The sequence below is a fragment of the Xyrauchen texanus genome, chromosome 33, assembly GCF_025860055.1.
Source record: "Xyrauchen texanus isolate HMW12.3.18 chromosome 33, RBS_HiC_50CHRs, whole genome shotgun sequence".
Taxonomy (NCBI): Eukaryota; Metazoa; Chordata; class Actinopteri; order Cypriniformes; family Catostomidae; genus Xyrauchen; species Xyrauchen texanus.
In genome coordinates, this window is record NC_068308.1 from 18504164 (window position 1) to 18520325 (window position 16162).

Genomic DNA, 16162 nt, shown 5'->3' on the forward strand with positions numbered 1-16162 from the left:
AAACAATAACTCCGCCCCCTCGCAGGCTTCAGCCAGATGTGATTTGGCGAACAGCATCTCCTCAATCTGATTATAGAGAACATATCTGCAGTCCACTTTAATCCCGATTTAAAACCCTTTGCCCCAACACTCACTCATGAAGACATAACAGAACATGCTGATGATGGCCCGAAGCATTTCCTGAATTTGCTACAATGAATCTGACATAAAAAAATGCAAAACAGTTCAAATTAAAACAAATAACATCAAAATTCTCCCAAAAATTAAAATTATCTCATCATTTACTCACCCTCATGCCATCCCAGATGTGTATGACTTTCTTTCTTCTGCTCAACACAAACAAATATTTTTAGATGAATGTTTCAGCTCTGTAGGTTTATACAATGCAAATGAATGGTGACCAGACATTTCAAGCTCCAAAAATCACATAAAGGCAGCATAAAAGTAATCCATATGACTCCAGTGGTTAAATATATGTCTTCTGAAGCGATGCAATCACTTTGGGTGAGAAACAGATATTTCTATATTTTTTTTTACATCTGAAAGTCACATTAGGTACCTGTTTAGTTTCACTTTCAAATCTAAAGTGGAGATTTACAGTAAAAAATTACTTAAATATTGATCGGTTTCTCACCATATCTATCATTTCGCTGGACACTGGAGTATTATAGATTACTTTTATGCTGCTTTATGTGATTTTTGTACCTTCAAATTTGTGGTCACCATTCACACAAATGTTGCACCATTGTGTTCTGCACAACGACAGAAAGTAATGTACATTTGAGATGGAGTGAATGAAGAGAAAAGTTCAATTTTGGGGTGAATCTCTTTAATCCTTACATAAATCTCGTATTAAAAAAAAAGTTTTAGGTTAAAATAAATTTACCATCTAAATTAACTGGTTTTATTCAAGTCAAAAACGTATTTAACATCACTGAATAAACATGAATACATTAGATTACACCAACAAAACACACACAAAAAAAGCTCTTTAAGTAAATGGCAGGTTTCCACTTTTACAGTTAAGTGTGAATAGAAAATTCCCAATGAGCAGTTAAGCAGTTCTGAGTTGGAAGCTAAAACTCCTCCCAGTCATTATTCTTCACTCAGCATATCTTGCCCTCTATTTTAAATCACCAATGACACAAGCACCAGGACAAAAATAGTCAGCCCTTCAGAACTAGAAGCTACCAGTATGGCACATGTGTCTGTCTGTTAAAAAGACTATGTGTTCTACAAGGACCATTCCCTGAGAAGAGCCAACATTGAGGATAATGCAAACATTCTGGTTTCTAATTCATGAGTGAGTGACTGCTTTCTTCCTTTGAATTTTTTTTTAAAGGCTACTAAAACAATCAAGCTTGACTAATTTCAAAGTCACTGCTCTTCCTTTATTCATTTGATGAAATAGTGAATAATGGCAACAGTTTTGGGTCAGTTTATGGAGTTTCACTCAGTTCATGGTACAAATGTGAGGTTGGACCCCTCAAAAACGCAGGCCACCCGAGTAGAAAGTTTTGCAAATGGTGTCTGCTTCAGTAAAGACCCTTTAAGCCCTGGAGAGATCTTTCTAGTGGAGATTGAAGAGAAAGAACTGGGCTGGTGTGGTCATTTAAGGATTGGACTTACTGCCCATGATCCTCGGACACTGGAAACTGTGCCAGAATACTCTCTGCCTGATCTTGTGGAAATGGGGGACAGCTGGGTGTTTGCAATAACAAGAAACCACAATAAAGTAATTGAGGAAGGAGCAAGAGAGGTGGCAGATGGAGAACAGCCAAATGTGGATGTTGACACTGGAAACAAACCTAAAATATTTTTCACAGACACTCATCTGCACATAGAAAATTTTTACATACCAAGAGACAAGCTGGTGGGACGCAGTCGACCAGGGAGGTACAGTCACATCCTGGACGATCTGTATAAAACCAATGCTCTACCCCCCACTGCTCGTCGCAGTCGTATAGGGGTTGTCTATGTACCTAATGGAGAAGGCTGTGCCGACATGCACATTATCATTAACGGAGAAGACATGGGAGCTTCAGCCAAGAGGATCCCCAGCAATAAGCCTTTGTATGCTGTTGTGGACATATTTGCAGCTACTAAATGTGTTCAGATTGTCCAGGTGGAATATGGCTGTAAGTTTTATCAACTTGTTAAATGGATAGTTCACCTCAAAATAGCAATTCTGTCATCATTTACTCACCTCATGTTTTTCCAAATCCATATGAGGCTCTTTCTTTAGTGGAACACAAAATGAGATGTTTGGAATAATGTCAGGCTCAGTCACCATTCACATATATGGGGAAAAAAATACAATGAAAGTGAATGGTGGAACATTTTGTGTTCCACCAAAAAAGAACCACATACAGTGTACAGTGGTATATGATGATAGAATTGTCATTTATGTCTTCCTTTAATATGATTATATTATATTATTTGACTGAAATGTAACAGGCATGTTCCCATTCCTCTTTTCTGCCCCTCTGTTATAGTTGCTTCATTGCAGACACTCTGCCGAAAGACAATTCAGAAACACATCATTCATAGAATGGCTTTGGACTGGTTGGAACTTCCAGAGTTACTTAAACACTATTGCAAATATGAGTGAGCAAAACCTGTTACAAATCTGCAAAGCATGGCTGGGTTGAAGGGGGGGTTGGGGGTGCTAGATTTTCCTTGCATCGCCCCCCTGGACGAACATTGAAACACGATCAAGGGTGACCAACTCAAGCAAAATTATCAAGGAGCACCCACCCCCCACTTCCGTCCAACAAAGAAATAAACAGTTGCCAACCCTAAAGATCAAAATGTCCCTCAAAGATCACATCCTAGTACTGCTCCTGCAACAAAGACTGTGAATCCTTGGAATTTTTGTTCTGTTTTTTAAATGGAAAACCTCCAAAAACCTGAAAGTCTCTTACCGACAATACGTTCTTCATCTGATCCATTTAATAAATATTTTCTTCAAGCTCAAGCTTTGTGGATGTAAATTATTACACCCAGAACACCTGGTGTAGCCTAATAACAATTTCACAGATGCTTCCAATTCTACTCACATTTACTCATTTTCATTAAAACTGTGAGCAATCTTACCATATTCTGACACTGTGATCCTTCAGTGAGCCATAGTGCAAATTGAGAGTCAACATTTTAAACCAGAAATACTGAATTAAGTTGAGGTTCTTTAAAAGTGGGGTATTGACAATCCATTCAGAATTTCATAACAATCATAATTTATCCTTCTATAAAAATAACTAATTAATTAACAGTGAATTTAAATGACATATCATTTGCACTGGCATTGATTATGCTTGTCAAACATGTATAGCCACTTTTGTGCGGACATTGTGTTTTGGTTTCACTATAAGCAATGCATAATTTAATTTAATTTAAACTAACTGATTTCAGTTCAGGAGACTCTGTGATGTCATTAAAGGGTTAAACTTTCGACATTCAGGGTCATGTGAGCAAACAACATTGCGCCGACCACAGCAGAGTTTGTGTTTGGGAGAAATGCCAACAAAACTACATCTGAAGAAACCTAATTAAGTTTTTACATTAAAACTTGTTTGAGTCAAAAGATTAATGTCTCTAGTTTCATCTGATATGCCATTTTTTTATTTGTTTTTATTTGAATGATGTATTGCAAAACGGCAAGCTGTTAAACACAATGCCCACTATGGTGTACAATAGCACTAGTTTTCATTAGAAATCCTGTATTTATGTGCATTTTCACATTGAGAATGTTTTTTTTTTTTGCTTTCAGATGCTTTATATGGAGCTTTTTGAACTGTGCTGAGACCAGAGCAGATAGACAGCACACTGGAGGTTAAGTCATTCACTAAATAGGGAGCAAGGTGGAAAGGGAGCATCCTATAGATCCAGCGGCATTTAACACCAAACTTCATATCAAAAGTTCAGTTTCAGGCTGCAGATGATGTTTAGACTACTCAACATATTTGGCAGACAAGGGACAATGTAATCAGTCCTTAGATTCAGAATTTATAATGTATAATTTATTTTAAGATGGCTGGTAGTGTTTGGACGATGTTGGCCGTTACTTGTGGCAGAATTAATGATGCTAAATTCTGTTTGATAAAATGTTTCAGCATTGGCTATTATTGGCGATGTTTGACAGTGCAAAGAAAGAACATTGAGATTTTGTTGCCAAAGTAGAAAAAAGCATTGTAACATAAAGGTCAAATCAAGTCAAATCATTTTTACAGCTTTACCGAAAAAGCAGCTGTAATGTATGTAACGTCTCAAATCATGAATAACCAACACTCCTGGAAACATAATAAACAGTTTGATTTAAAAAAAAAATCTGACTTTCTATAGCTTTGTATCATGAAATATTTCGCAACTTAGTCCCACTGTCAAATATGTAGACATAAATGTTTGCATGTTTATTAGTTGCTACTAGTTACAAATAAAAAGGGAAATGGAAAAAGCACACTGCAGTCACGCTCGGGTCTCAGGTGGATAAATCAGCTTGAGCTGCACTGACACTTAGTGGTCTTTCAGTGAACATGGTTAAACCAGAACCCCTCTATCGAGGTTGAACCTACAAGGTTAGAAAACAGGGCGTAACGCGGCGGGGCACTGGCGTGGAGACCAGAGGCCGTTCTTTTTGAATGATGTTAATGGAGGAGATGCTTCAGAACATCAAATAAACTGCTTTTGATAGGAAAATGCACATATAATAATGAACTGACTACCTGCCCGCTAATTTTAAACATGTTTTATTCTAAACGATCCATAAATGTTGATATTTCTAGCGTAAAATTGCTGTTTAATTAGAGAAGTCACTGACAGTTTTGCGATGCGTAGTTGTCAGTTTACGGCGCTCCCCATTCGTTTATTATATCCGCCAACGGTTATTTACTGTCGTAACACGTTTGTTGGCCGTAAAGGACCGCATTACGCTCTGTCCAATGGTAGATCGGTATCGATGTAAATAGAATCTCTGTTGAAACCGTGAACTTGGGCTGTGTCTCGTTTGGAAGGATGCGTCCTCCGGAGATACGTCATCGATGCTGTCTCGTTTCAGAAAAGCTAGATGGGCACTTCGAATGCGACCTTCTCTCACGGGAATTCTGAGGATGCATGAGGTTTATCCTTCGTGGGCACTCACAATATTTTGCTTAAACGGAAATGTCTAAAAAATGAAGCCAATTTGCCCGCAAATATGAAGTTCAAACGCAAGTAATGTTAATTCCCAATTTGAAGTACCTCAGTAGATGGGTGCAGAGTATATAAAATGTATAATTATATTAATATATAATTTTAATAAAATATTAGACTAAAATGCACCTGTAAAATCTATTTTCTTTTCTCTTTTACACCATTATAACTCTCCTAAAATGTACTTCATACATTTCCTTCTAAATGGACTTTGTTCCCTTCTCACTCAAAGCGCTCGTGCTTGTTAAAGAGTGGCGTGCTGTCATAGCAACCGTGTTACCGATCCGTTTCCGTTTGTCCTACGAGGCTTGTTTTAAGGAGGACACTCGGTATACTGCAGCCTTCAAATGACTCATCCTACCTAGCATGCAGCCTTCCAAACGAGACATAGCCTTGAAGTTGTGTAAGGGTCACGTGACCGGAACATCGTTTTTCAGTTTACCAGAGCTTGTCCTCTCAAATCTGCACACAAATACGCTATTGCTTTGCTTTTTATCTTTTGGTAAAAAATGTCATTTTGTTCTTTTTTCGGGAAGGAGTTTTATAAAGATAATTTCAAACCTGGTAAGTTATTTCTTCCTTTTTGTAATTTAATCATTTACTTAACAACCTGCTGCCCAAGGATTATGATGTTTATAACTTGTCTGAACTGATACAACCAGTTTGCTAATCAATTTAGGTATAATTTTTATGACAACAAAGGCCCGTTTAATAAACAGGCAGTAAGTAACATATTTCTTGATTGTTTCTTTACAGGAATGTATGTTTGCTCCCAATGTGGACATCCACTCTTTTCGAGCAGGTCCAAATATGCTCATTCCTCTCCATGGCCTGCTTTCACAGAGACCATCCGAGAAGACAGTGTAACAAAAATGATGGAGTCATTAACAGCCTACAAGGTGAGAAACAGAAAATACTTTTAGAACAATAGTTAGTTAATATTCACAGATAACACACATATATATATTCATACATGTTTTGATGTGCAGGTTCTATGTGGCAAGTGTGGTAATGGACTTGGTCATGAGTTTCTGAATGATGGTCCAGAGGAGGGCTTATCACGTTTCTGAATATTCAGTCACTCGCTTAAGTTTGTCCCCAAAGGTAAGTCACCACATATACAGTTTTCCATATAATTTAGCAGTATGACTTCATAGTTGCATACATGGATAAGTAAGTTTGTATTGGTCACTTACTGTCATTGTTAAATGATCACACCATTCTAAATACTTTTCCTTTCAGATAAGGTTGATAAACACTAAAGCGAGGTGAAGGTCCATGCTGATGAAGCTGCTGTCGCACGCACAACATTGGTGATGGGATGTTTAGCTCATGAAGTGGACAAGGAAAAGCCCCTGATCAGGGATCCTGTACACAGATGTAATATGGCCATCCTGGAAGCCACAGAGACTAAATTAGTTTATCTATTTTTTTTTTTTTTACTAGTCTGCATAAGTTTTAGGAAAATATGCTAAATTGTTCTTGGATTTAAGGAATTACTTATTGCTAAAACAGTTTGGAATATTGCTCGTTGAATATGTTAATTGTGAACCTTCATTGTTTCTTATAGTAATTAGCATGTGTCATTATTGTGATGCTGAATTGCTGTACCAAAGAATTTGCTTGTTGTCATTGAATCTAACATATACAGCTAGACACAATTTATTGAAATTCATGTTCCTACACTAAAAAAATATTGAAGTGGTGTTTACTTAAAAGAAACATGGGGAAACAATTTCCATGCAGAAATTGCTATTAAATTTAACAGACCATATTTTCAAGTAAAGGCTACACACAGTTCTTGGTGGCTTGGAACTTCTCAAGTAAAGTTTACGTTGCACATTCTATTTCAAGTACATTTTAATCACTTTTTTGTTTTACATTTTACTCAGTGTAGCACTGATTTCAATGCTTTCTTTTAACGTCCTTAATCATGTACAACACGACACATGGAAGCCTTCCAAAGGGAAGATTAGTACATGCTTTGTAGTCTATAGACAACATCACCTTTCATTAATGGTGATTGAAACAAGATTCTGAGCTGCGGACGCAGACCTCAATACTGGGTGCAGTAAACACAATGACTGTTACAGTCAACAAATGTATTTTATTTTTTATCATGAAAACGTCATTTTGAGTAGAAAATTAATTTCAGACTTCACAAAACAAGAAGTTACACGTAACAATTGGTGTAAATCAACTTGCACACTGAAACTATGCAAGCTCATTAATTATTCAAGCCAGGTGGGAATATCAACAGTTAAGTAAAATTTACTCAAATTGGCAAATAAATACGAAAAAGATTTTGTCCTTTAGGAATCATACACGATGAGGCATTGTAAAGATTTACTTGTAAGCTAGAGCATTATTTTTTACATGTTAAAAAGTGGGTACAAATGTAGAATTTACTTAATATTTTCAAGTTCACGCTTTAACTTATTAATTGTAGAAAATACATAATCTTTATTTACTTAACTGCAATTTTTCTTCAGTTTATTACATCGAATTTTTGTTGTTATCTATTCCATGCCCACTATTAAAACTACGAATGAAAGAAATGCAGTTTGGTTGGTTTGTTGTTATTTTAAAGTATTCGCAATCATGGCGTGTATTCTCCCTCATTGGAAACTCATCAAGGCATGAAAGAACCGCCAAAATGACGCAGCTCGTGAGTAACGGTCGTTAGTTTTATAGCTCGAGACTGCGTCACTCATACAAATGGACGCGCGTCCTTGACTTTGTAACAAACTTTGACTTTGTTCCCATCGTGATTGCTAACGGTTATAGTTAATTAGTTCAGTAATAGTCGTTTAACAATTATAAGTTATTACAGCTTAAGTAACAATTAGTTACGAAACACTTTTACCTCAACTCAACCGCATCAGTTCCTCAGGTTGGTCGTTGAGAGGAAATGCCCTTTTGTGACTCTTTTTTTGTTTTTGCGCTTCATAATATTGTACATTTCTAACCGTGTATAGCCAACCGAGTGTTTTTCCATTTGTTACTGTCATTTCAGGGATGGACATGACGTTCTCTCCAAAACAGAACTATACACCAATATCTGCCCTAAACACAAACATCACACATGCGGTGAGACTCCGTTTAAAAGGCAAATATCAGAAGATGTACTCTTATAGATTTTGGTTATGGTGTCAAAACATCTCAGAAAGTACAAATAGAGTTAAAAATCGAGAGAGAGAGAGTTAACTCAACAACCCTGCCATAGGTTTATGAAGATAAATGGCTTTAGTTTTAACACAATTTGAGTTACAGGCTTTTTTCTTCTTCCAATTTTCCAGAAGGTGGTTGGAGTGATTATTGGGAAAACTGATTCAAGAGGATTTCCTGACAGGAAAAGTTGGTTACCAATATCATCCATCCATCCATCCATCCATCCATCCATCCATCCATCCATATCTACCCTTTCACATATTGTGACTTTTTTATAATTTCATGTGTAAATAGCCACAAATTAGTTGCTTTATTTGTATTTATTTATTAAAAATTGTTTTGTTAGTCTTTCTGTTTGAGGTTTGAAACAATTCAGGAATGTTTATTTTCCATTCACCCAAATTTACTTGTTGGTGCGCAAACCCATGATCCCTTGGGATCGAAGGATGCTTACTACTGTATTTGTAATTCTTTATTTATTTATTTTTAGACGCTGGCTCTGAAAGATTCACTTTCAGTTTCACCATCAAAGACTCACCAGAAGATTTGATCAATGTGTCTGCATGGGGAAATGAGGAATACATCCAAGGGCTGAGCAGTCGCTTTCAAATTGGGGATTGTGGTGAGATTTATAGTATATCAGTTTTTTTTCCAAGTTGCCAGTTACTTTAAAAAAAAATGTTTAATTAACATTGTGTCACTGTGCGCCAAAATATAATATTCTGTTTTAGTCGTAATTGAAAATCCCCTGGTTGTGACTAAAGACTATGAGAAGGAAGAAAGATTTTCCCCTCTAACCCCCAGGTAAATAAATAAAATAAACATTTAAATTCTTCTTGGATTGTTTCCAAGCAATAAATGTTCCTCTGTCGTCATATTTGTAGGTGATAAAAATATTTTATCTCAGTAATTACAGGCTGTTGGTAACAGAGACTCACTCAGCCATTAAGATATGCTCAGATTTAGAAACAGAGGCAAGGATTCTGCCATTATTCCACATGCCAATCAAAGACCCGAGGGACTTCTATTCATTGGGAGACATAGCTGCAAATGGTCAGAGGCTGGATGGAAGCATTATTAACATCCAAGCAGCTGTGCAATCGGTTAGATTCCTCAGATATATTAACAGCTTTTCTGAGAGAAAAAAAAAGAGCTGCTTGATATATCCTTTGCGTTATTAAAATGTTGTCATCTGAAGATAGGAGAGGAGAAATTCTTTACAAAATCTGATGGACGCAAAGGACAGAGGCTAGAAATACGACTCTTTGACGACACTGAGACATCTTTTCCTCTAGTGTGGTGAGCAACTACAGTTAAAATCTGCATGATTTTTAATAAAACCATTTCCTAAATTCAATTCCTAAATTAAGGGATTAATTCCTTTTTCATCCAGTTGGGATAAAGAGATCATTCGGATGGTACAAACATTGACAACAAGAGGAACAGGTATAATAATGTACAGTGTATTTATGTTTACTTTTTCAATTGCAAATATTCTGCAAATAATATGAATTGTGGAAATGTATGTGCTTTCTCTTAGTGCTGTTCATTGCAGATGCTCGCATCACCTTTGACAGTTATCGCAATTGTATGATAGCAACTGTGACCTCAAAAACAATTATTACCCTCAACCCTGGTAGGCATATGTTATGCAGGCTTAAAGGGATAGTTTGCCCCAAAATAAAAATTATCTTGTTTACTCACCCTCATCCCATCCCAGATGTGTATGACATTCTTTCTTCTGCTGAACTCAAAATAAAGATTTTTAGATTAATATTTCTGTCACATATTCCCTGTTGTCTATTGTTTTTGTGCTTTTATGTTGAAAGTCATGTTTAGTTCCTGTTTCCTGTTAGTTTTTGTAGTCCTTTGTAGTTTCATTTTATGATTGGGTTTCCCTTGATTGTTTCCACAGGTGTTCCTCATTCCCTTGTTTGTTCCTTGTATATTTAAGCCCTTGTTACCCCGTTAGTTTGTTAGTTCTTGCATGTTTTGTGCTAGGTTTCCTGCGTTTTGTTATATTCTTTGTTACTTTGTTCATCTTTCATTTGCATTAAAGCTGCACTTAGATCCTCATTATTTGCCTGCCTCGTTACAATTTCAGCTCTTTAGTTCCATTCAATCCAAGTGAATGGTGGCCAGAACTTTCAAGGTCCAAAAATCAAAAAGGCAGCATAAAATTAATCCATATGACTCCAGTGGTTCAATCCATGTCTTCAGATGCAATATGATAGGTGTGTGTGAGAAACAGATCAATATATAAGTCCTTTTTTACTATAAATTCACCTCCCAGCCCAGTAGGTGGCCATATGCTCAAAGAATGTGAATCACCAAAAAAAAAAAGTGAAAGAGGAGATACATATTTAAAAATTACTTAAATATTGATATTTTTCTCATCCACACCTTTCCTACCGCTTCTGAATATATGGATTTAACCTCTGGAGTCTTTAATGCTGCCTTTACACAATTTTTGGACCTTCAAAATTTCTGGTCAACATTAATTAGCATTTTATGGACCTACAGAGCTGAAATATTCTTCTAAAAATATTTGTTTGAGTTTAGCAGAAGAAAGTAAGTCATACACATCAGGGATGGCATGTGGGTGTTTAAATGATGAGAGAATTAAAATTTTTGGGTGAACTGTCCCTTTAAAAAAAAAATAGATTTTTTTCTTTTTTTTTTTAAGTTACAATTATACTATTAATTTAACAATTAAAATGACTCAAAGTCTTCATTTTTTTATTATAAAATTTTAGATACAGCAGAAGCCAACCAGTTTTACACATGGGCTAGGGAATTGTTAGAAACCGGAGGACTGGAAGACCAAGATATTCTCCCAGGTGATAATGTTCAGTGTAAGTCTTGTGATATACATCTAAACCTCTACATTATGAAAAAATAGCATTGCATTAGCCACACAGTAAAAATGTATTGTTTCATTTTTTTCAGTGGCTTCAATTAGTGATGTGCTGACTGTGAACCAACTTAAAGCCAGAGTTCGAGAACATGGCAATGCTTTTCATTGCATAACATATGGGTTCATTTCAACACTTGAACTAGATTCCTCCTTCTCGAAAGTCATACGCAACAGATGGTATGTCTGAAATGCTTTTATAGTTACAGCTAGCATGGTTTTGTGTAACAACCATCAACACGGCAGAGTTTTAACTGATAATTTTTGCACTAGTTCCAAATGCAAATTTAAAATCAGTGAGGACAGTCAGACTTGTTCCAATGCTGCCTGTCCAAGTCAAGGACTACAGCTCCAGGTCACTACAGGCTTTGATCTGCTGGTGGACATTAGTGATCACACTGGGACTTTGCAGACATGCAGCCTGGCAGGCACAGTGGCTGAGAAAACCCTGGGCTGTAAAGTGAGCACATCTATTACATATATTAGTGCTAGTCAAGACAGACTGTGCAAGTAAATTAATACATGTGTATAAACTAAAAATTAAAAACATTCAGAAATAGAAACATTTTTTCTTTGATATTGTAAATGATAAGCATTTAATGACTATAATAATAACTATCTTTAATAATATATATTATATCATTAGTACATTTGTGTATGAACTAAGAATAAAAGACAACTATTTATCTTGACAGACAGAAGAGTTTCTGTGTCTGTCAGAGTCTCAAAGGACAGATATGAAGTGGAAGTTTCTCCTGGAGAGATGCAAAATATATCTGAAGGTTAATGATCATATTTGATATTTTCTTATTTCCCTATTATTTTGAACATTGAATATTTAAAATAAGGATGTAAATCAATCTTTTAACATTTTAGGCTTTTCCATCTGCTAAAGCCAGTAGTGGAATGAGGGCAAGCATTCTCTCATGTGCCCTTGCTGACCCTGTGGAAGTCAAGCAAAATCTTGCCTCATTAGTGATTTGATGCTGTTTTGCAACACTTCTTCATGTGAAATGAAATTAACTGTACTTGTTACATTAACAGTTTTGTAACACATAGTTGTTCCATGCATGCTATAGACATAAATACATGTTTAACGATTAACAATCGATTTTTTACATTTTGTTCTAGTGTTTCATTGAATTGCATTTTGTAGTATTTGGAAAATATAAATGAAATAACATTCAATATTTCTAGGTTATTTTTCAATATATTGTATTCATTTAGTTTGAAACTTGCTGTTGCTTTGACAAATAAAAGCAATCATTTTTAGCATACTGCCTTTCGGAACCTTTTTTCAAGCATTGTTTCTATGAGGACGGATTTGGAAGGGGAACCCGCTTAGTTTTGACATTCTTGTAAATAATGCACTGATCTATATATATATATATAGATCAGTGAAATAATGCCAATTTGCTGTTATGATCATTCGAATTTTCCATTTAGCTATTCGAATTTCTAGTGCATCATTCACCCTCAGGTAAAACCATTAATTTACGTTAGATTAGTTTATCGGGCTTGTCAGTTTACTCTTTAAGAGAGCTTTTTAGCAAACAAAGAAGCAGTTAATTCTATCTCAAGTGTTTATTGTCCTATTCTCTTTATCTGATTGAATACGCAATTTACACAATTACATAAATTAAAGTACGTTGAGGCACGTCTCCAAAAACCGTAACACTATTTACAGTATTCTCCTGCGAAACTCACGTCAGGTCTGGGTTGAGTTCATCATGAATGTGAATCAAGGAACAGTCGGCAGTGATCCGGTGATACTCGCCACTGCTGGATATGACCACACCGTCAGATTCTGGCAAGCACACAGTGGAATATGCCCAAGAACTGTCCAACACCAGGACTCAAGCAGCTGAGGCAGAGCTCTGCCACACTGCTACCCAGTCCATAGAAAGAGCATTACAGCTGCTACATAATGTAAAAGTTTATTCAAACGCAATATTTATTTCATGAAGGCTGTATTCTTTGATATGTTATAGATGCTAAACTCGTACATTAGCAGGTTAATTCTCTTGAAGAACCTGATAGGAGCATGATTGCTGTTGCTGCTGCTGGTAAGAGGGGTGGAGGGAATCTTCTAACATATAATGCTGTATAGACTCTGCAAACTAGTCATGTTTCTATGTAGTTTTCATACTCTTGTTTCCTTGCTTCTCAGGTTATCAGCACATACACATGTATGACTTAAACACAAATAATCCAAACCCAGTAATCAATTATGATGTGTCAGCAAGAACATCACTTCAGTTGGCTTCCATGAGGATGGTCTGTGGATGTACACAGTTGGAGAAGATTGCATGGCTCGGATCTGAGGTAAACAAATACTGTTTGGTGGTTGTCTAAATACTTTTTTTTTTTTTCTTCTTTTTTTTATAGTTGTTTAAATAGTTTCTTAAAGGAGCAATATTTAACATTGGCATCAAGCTTTTAAAATGGGCACTGAAGTCAAAATTAAAAATTGTCTCCACCACCCATCCTCACCAGACTCCAATCTCACGCGGGTTGCCAGGTTGAGAACACGCAACAGGAACGAGCAAACTAACAATGGCAAGCGACTAGCCTTACGCTGTAAATTGATCAGCTAATGTTTATGTTTGCAATGTTTTGTTATTTGACAATTAAAAATCCACCACCTGGATTTTTTTATAACTCTGTTAATGTTAGCTAGATGTATTGTTGGCTTCCATGGCTGCAGTGCACTGTGTTTACTCGCTAACTTGTTTCAAATCTGGCAATCCGTGGTGTCAAAATACTATTGGGGAATGTGCAGTGGGCAGGATCACACAGGCCAAAACACAAACAGAAATTCTAGCTCGGAACCACTGATCTATATCAGTGCCCAGAAGGGATATTTCAAAGTAGAATATACTGGCTGTAGCATTGTTTTCCAAGAAGCCAATATTTCAATTCAGCATGTTTCCTAAATCTCTGATAAAATATGATAATTTTATGCTTTAGTGCAGTAAATACATTACATATTGCACCTTTAAAGGGATAGTTACCCCAAAAATAGAAATGCTCTCATTATTTACTCACCCTCATTCCATCCCAAATGTGTATGACTTTCTTTCTTCTGCAGAACACAAATGAAGATTTTACATTTATGCATTTGGCAGACACTTTTATCCAAAGTGACTTACAGTGCTCTTATTACAGGGACAATCCCCCGGAGCAACCTGGAGTTAAGTGCCTTGCTCAAGGACACAATGGTGGTGGCTGTGGGGGTCGAACCAGTGACCTTCTGATTAACAGTTATGTGCTACACTACACCACCACTACATTTTTAAAAGAATATCTCAGCTCTGTAGGTTCATATAATGTAAATTAATGTTGACCAAAACTTTGAAGCTCCAAAAAGCACAAAGGCAGCATAAAAGTAATCCGTACGTCTCTAATGGTTTAATCAATGTCTCCTAAAGCGATCCAATCAGTTTTGGGTGAGAACAGAACAAAATATAAAATAAATTTCACAATAAATCTTGACATCAGCAGTCTCCTTGGTGATCATGATTTCCAGCTCAAATTCACTTCCTAGCGCCATCTAGCGCTCTGTGCATGCGTTAGGCTCTAGGACAGGGGTGGGCAACTATTTTGGTAAAAGTGCCAAAAGTGTTTGCTGTCCTTTTCTGCATATTGCGGCACCGTTTTGTGGTCCGTTCTGCATAATATGGCAGCTAATTTTTGCTTATCGCAGCCCATTCGGCACATTTTGCGGCCAACCCACCGGCCTTCTAGGTTCTACCGATGGCCATTCCACCCCTGAATGGCCCAAAAGTGCGTCGGCCCACCGGGAAAATGCCCGGTATGCCAGATCACCAGTTTAGCCCAGGTAAGGATCACTACTTTATTTTAAGAATATGAAATGTCAGAATTATTTATTTCTGCTTTTATACCTTTCATCATATTCCCAATGGGCCAGAAGTTTACATACACTTTGTTAGTATTTGGTAGCATTGCCTTTAAATTGTTTATCTTGGGTCAAACATTTTGGGTAGCCTTCCACAAACGTCTCACAGTAAGTTGCTGGAATTTTGGCCCATTCCTCCAGACAGAACTGGTGTAACTGAGTCAGGATTGTAGGCCTCCTTGCTTGCACATGCTTTTTCAGTTCTGCCCAGACGATCGGGACTTTGTGATGGCCACTCAATACCTTGACTTTGTTGTGCTTAAGCCATTTTTCCACAACTTTGGAGGTATGCTTGTGGTCATTGTTCATTTTGAAGACATATTTGCAACCAAGCCTTAACTTCCTGGTTGATATCTTGAGATGTTGCTTCAATATATCCACATAAGTTTTAATATGATGCCATCTATTTTGTGAAGTGCACCAGTCCCACCTGCAGCAAATCACCCCCACAACATGATGCTGCCAACCCCCAATCTTTACGGTTGGGATGGTGTTCTTCGGCTTGCAAGCCTCACCCTTTTTCCTCCAAACATAACGATTGTCATTATGGCAGTTCGATTTTTGTTTCATCAGACCAGAGGACATTTCTCCAAAAAGATTTTTGCCACCATGTGCACTTGCAAACTGTAGTCTGGCTTTTTATGGTGGTTTTGGAGCAGTAGCTTCTTCCTTGCTGAGCAGCCTTTCAGGTTTTGTTGACACAGGACTCGACATAGTACTTTATTGTGGATATAGATACTTGTTTACCTGTTTACTCCAGCATCTTCGCAAGGTCCTTTGCTGTTGTTCTGGGATTGATTTGCAAGTTTCGCACCAAACTATGTTCATCTCTAGGAGATCCGTCTCCTTCCTGAGCAGCACAATGGTTGCATGGTCCCATGGTGTTTATACTTGTGTACTATTGTTTGTGTTTGGAAATTGCTCCCAAGGATGAATCAGACTTGCGGAGGTCCACAATTTCTTGGCTGTTA

General features: G+C 36.9%; 4 protein-coding genes across 5 annotated transcripts in view; all 4 read left to right on the forward strand.

Moving 5' to 3' along the window:
* Positions 1–1180: 1180 nt before the first annotated feature.
* Positions 1181–3685, forward strand: neurl2 (neuralized E3 ubiquitin protein ligase 2). Its single transcript, XM_052103350.1, has 3 exons — positions 1181–1303; positions 1412–2138; positions 2496–3685. Exons 2-3 carry the CDS (start codon positions 1418–1420, stop codon positions 2609–2611), a joined length of 837 nt encoding a protein of 278 aa, XP_051959310.1. The 5' UTR covers positions 1181–1303; positions 1412–1417; the 3' UTR covers positions 2612–3685.
* Positions 3686–4956: 1271 nt separating this feature from the next.
* msrb1b (methionine sulfoxide reductase B1b) lies at positions 4957–7736 on the forward strand. The gene is made up of 4 exons (XM_052103239.1): positions 4957–5751; positions 5944–6086; positions 6177–6291; positions 6430–7736. Exons 1-4 carry the CDS (start codon positions 5697–5699, stop codon positions 6447–6449), a joined length of 333 nt encoding a protein of 110 aa, XP_051959199.1. The 5' UTR covers positions 4957–5696; the 3' UTR covers positions 6450–7736.
* A 224-nt stretch (positions 7737–7960) lies between these two features.
* Positions 7961–12348, forward strand: meiob (meiosis specific with OB-fold). Its single transcript, XM_052102877.1, has 13 exons — positions 7961–8277; positions 8487–8544; positions 8849–8980; positions 9090–9162; positions 9266–9461; positions 9557–9657; positions 9752–9804; positions 9899–9994; positions 11115–11213; positions 11308–11452; positions 11546–11732; positions 11968–12054; positions 12149–12348. The coding sequence occupies exons 1-13, from the start codon at positions 8206–8208 to the stop codon at positions 12254–12256; spliced, it is 1407 nt and encodes a 468-aa protein (XP_051958837.1). The 5' UTR covers positions 7961–8205; the 3' UTR covers positions 12257–12348.
* Positions 12349–12607: 259 nt separating this feature from the next.
* LOC127626813 (delphilin) overlaps positions 12608–16162 on the forward strand; it is a 53808-nt gene continuing 50253 nt past the window's right edge. The window contains exons 1-4 of one of the 2 annotated variants that reach the window (XM_052102874.1): positions 12608–12752; positions 13264–13338; positions 13443–13597; positions 14441–14535. The gene's annotated coding sequence lies outside the window, so the exon portion shown is untranslated. Of the gene's footprint in view, positions 13339–13442; positions 13598–14440; positions 14536–16162 lie in introns of both variants that reach the window. The other variant, XM_052102873.1, reaches the window with a different exon arrangement.

What these genes read in the sequence shown, in the direction of transcription:
- neurl2 (XM_052103350.1), top strand. Translation starts at nt 1,418, where the DNA reads ATGGCAACAGTTTTGGGTCAGTTTATGGAGTTTCACTCAGTTCATGGT. An exon ending in TGTCCAGGTGGAATATGGCT is followed by an intron (nt 2,139 to 2,495) that starts GTAAGTTTTATC and finishes CCTCTGTTATAG; the next exon opens with TTGCTTCATTGCAGACACTC.
- meiob (XM_052102877.1), top strand. Translation starts at nt 8,206, where the DNA reads ATGGACATGACGTTCTCTCCAAAACAGAACTATACACCAATATCTGCC. An exon ending in CCCAGGTGATAATGTTCAGT is followed by an intron (nt 11,214 to 11,307) that starts GTAAGTCTTGTG and finishes CATTTTTTTCAG; the next exon opens with TGGCTTCAATTAGTGATGTG. An exon ending in GATGCAAAATATATCTGAAG is followed by an intron (nt 12,055 to 12,148) that starts GTTAATGATCAT and finishes TTAACATTTTAG; the next exon opens with GCTTTTCCATCTGCTAAAGC.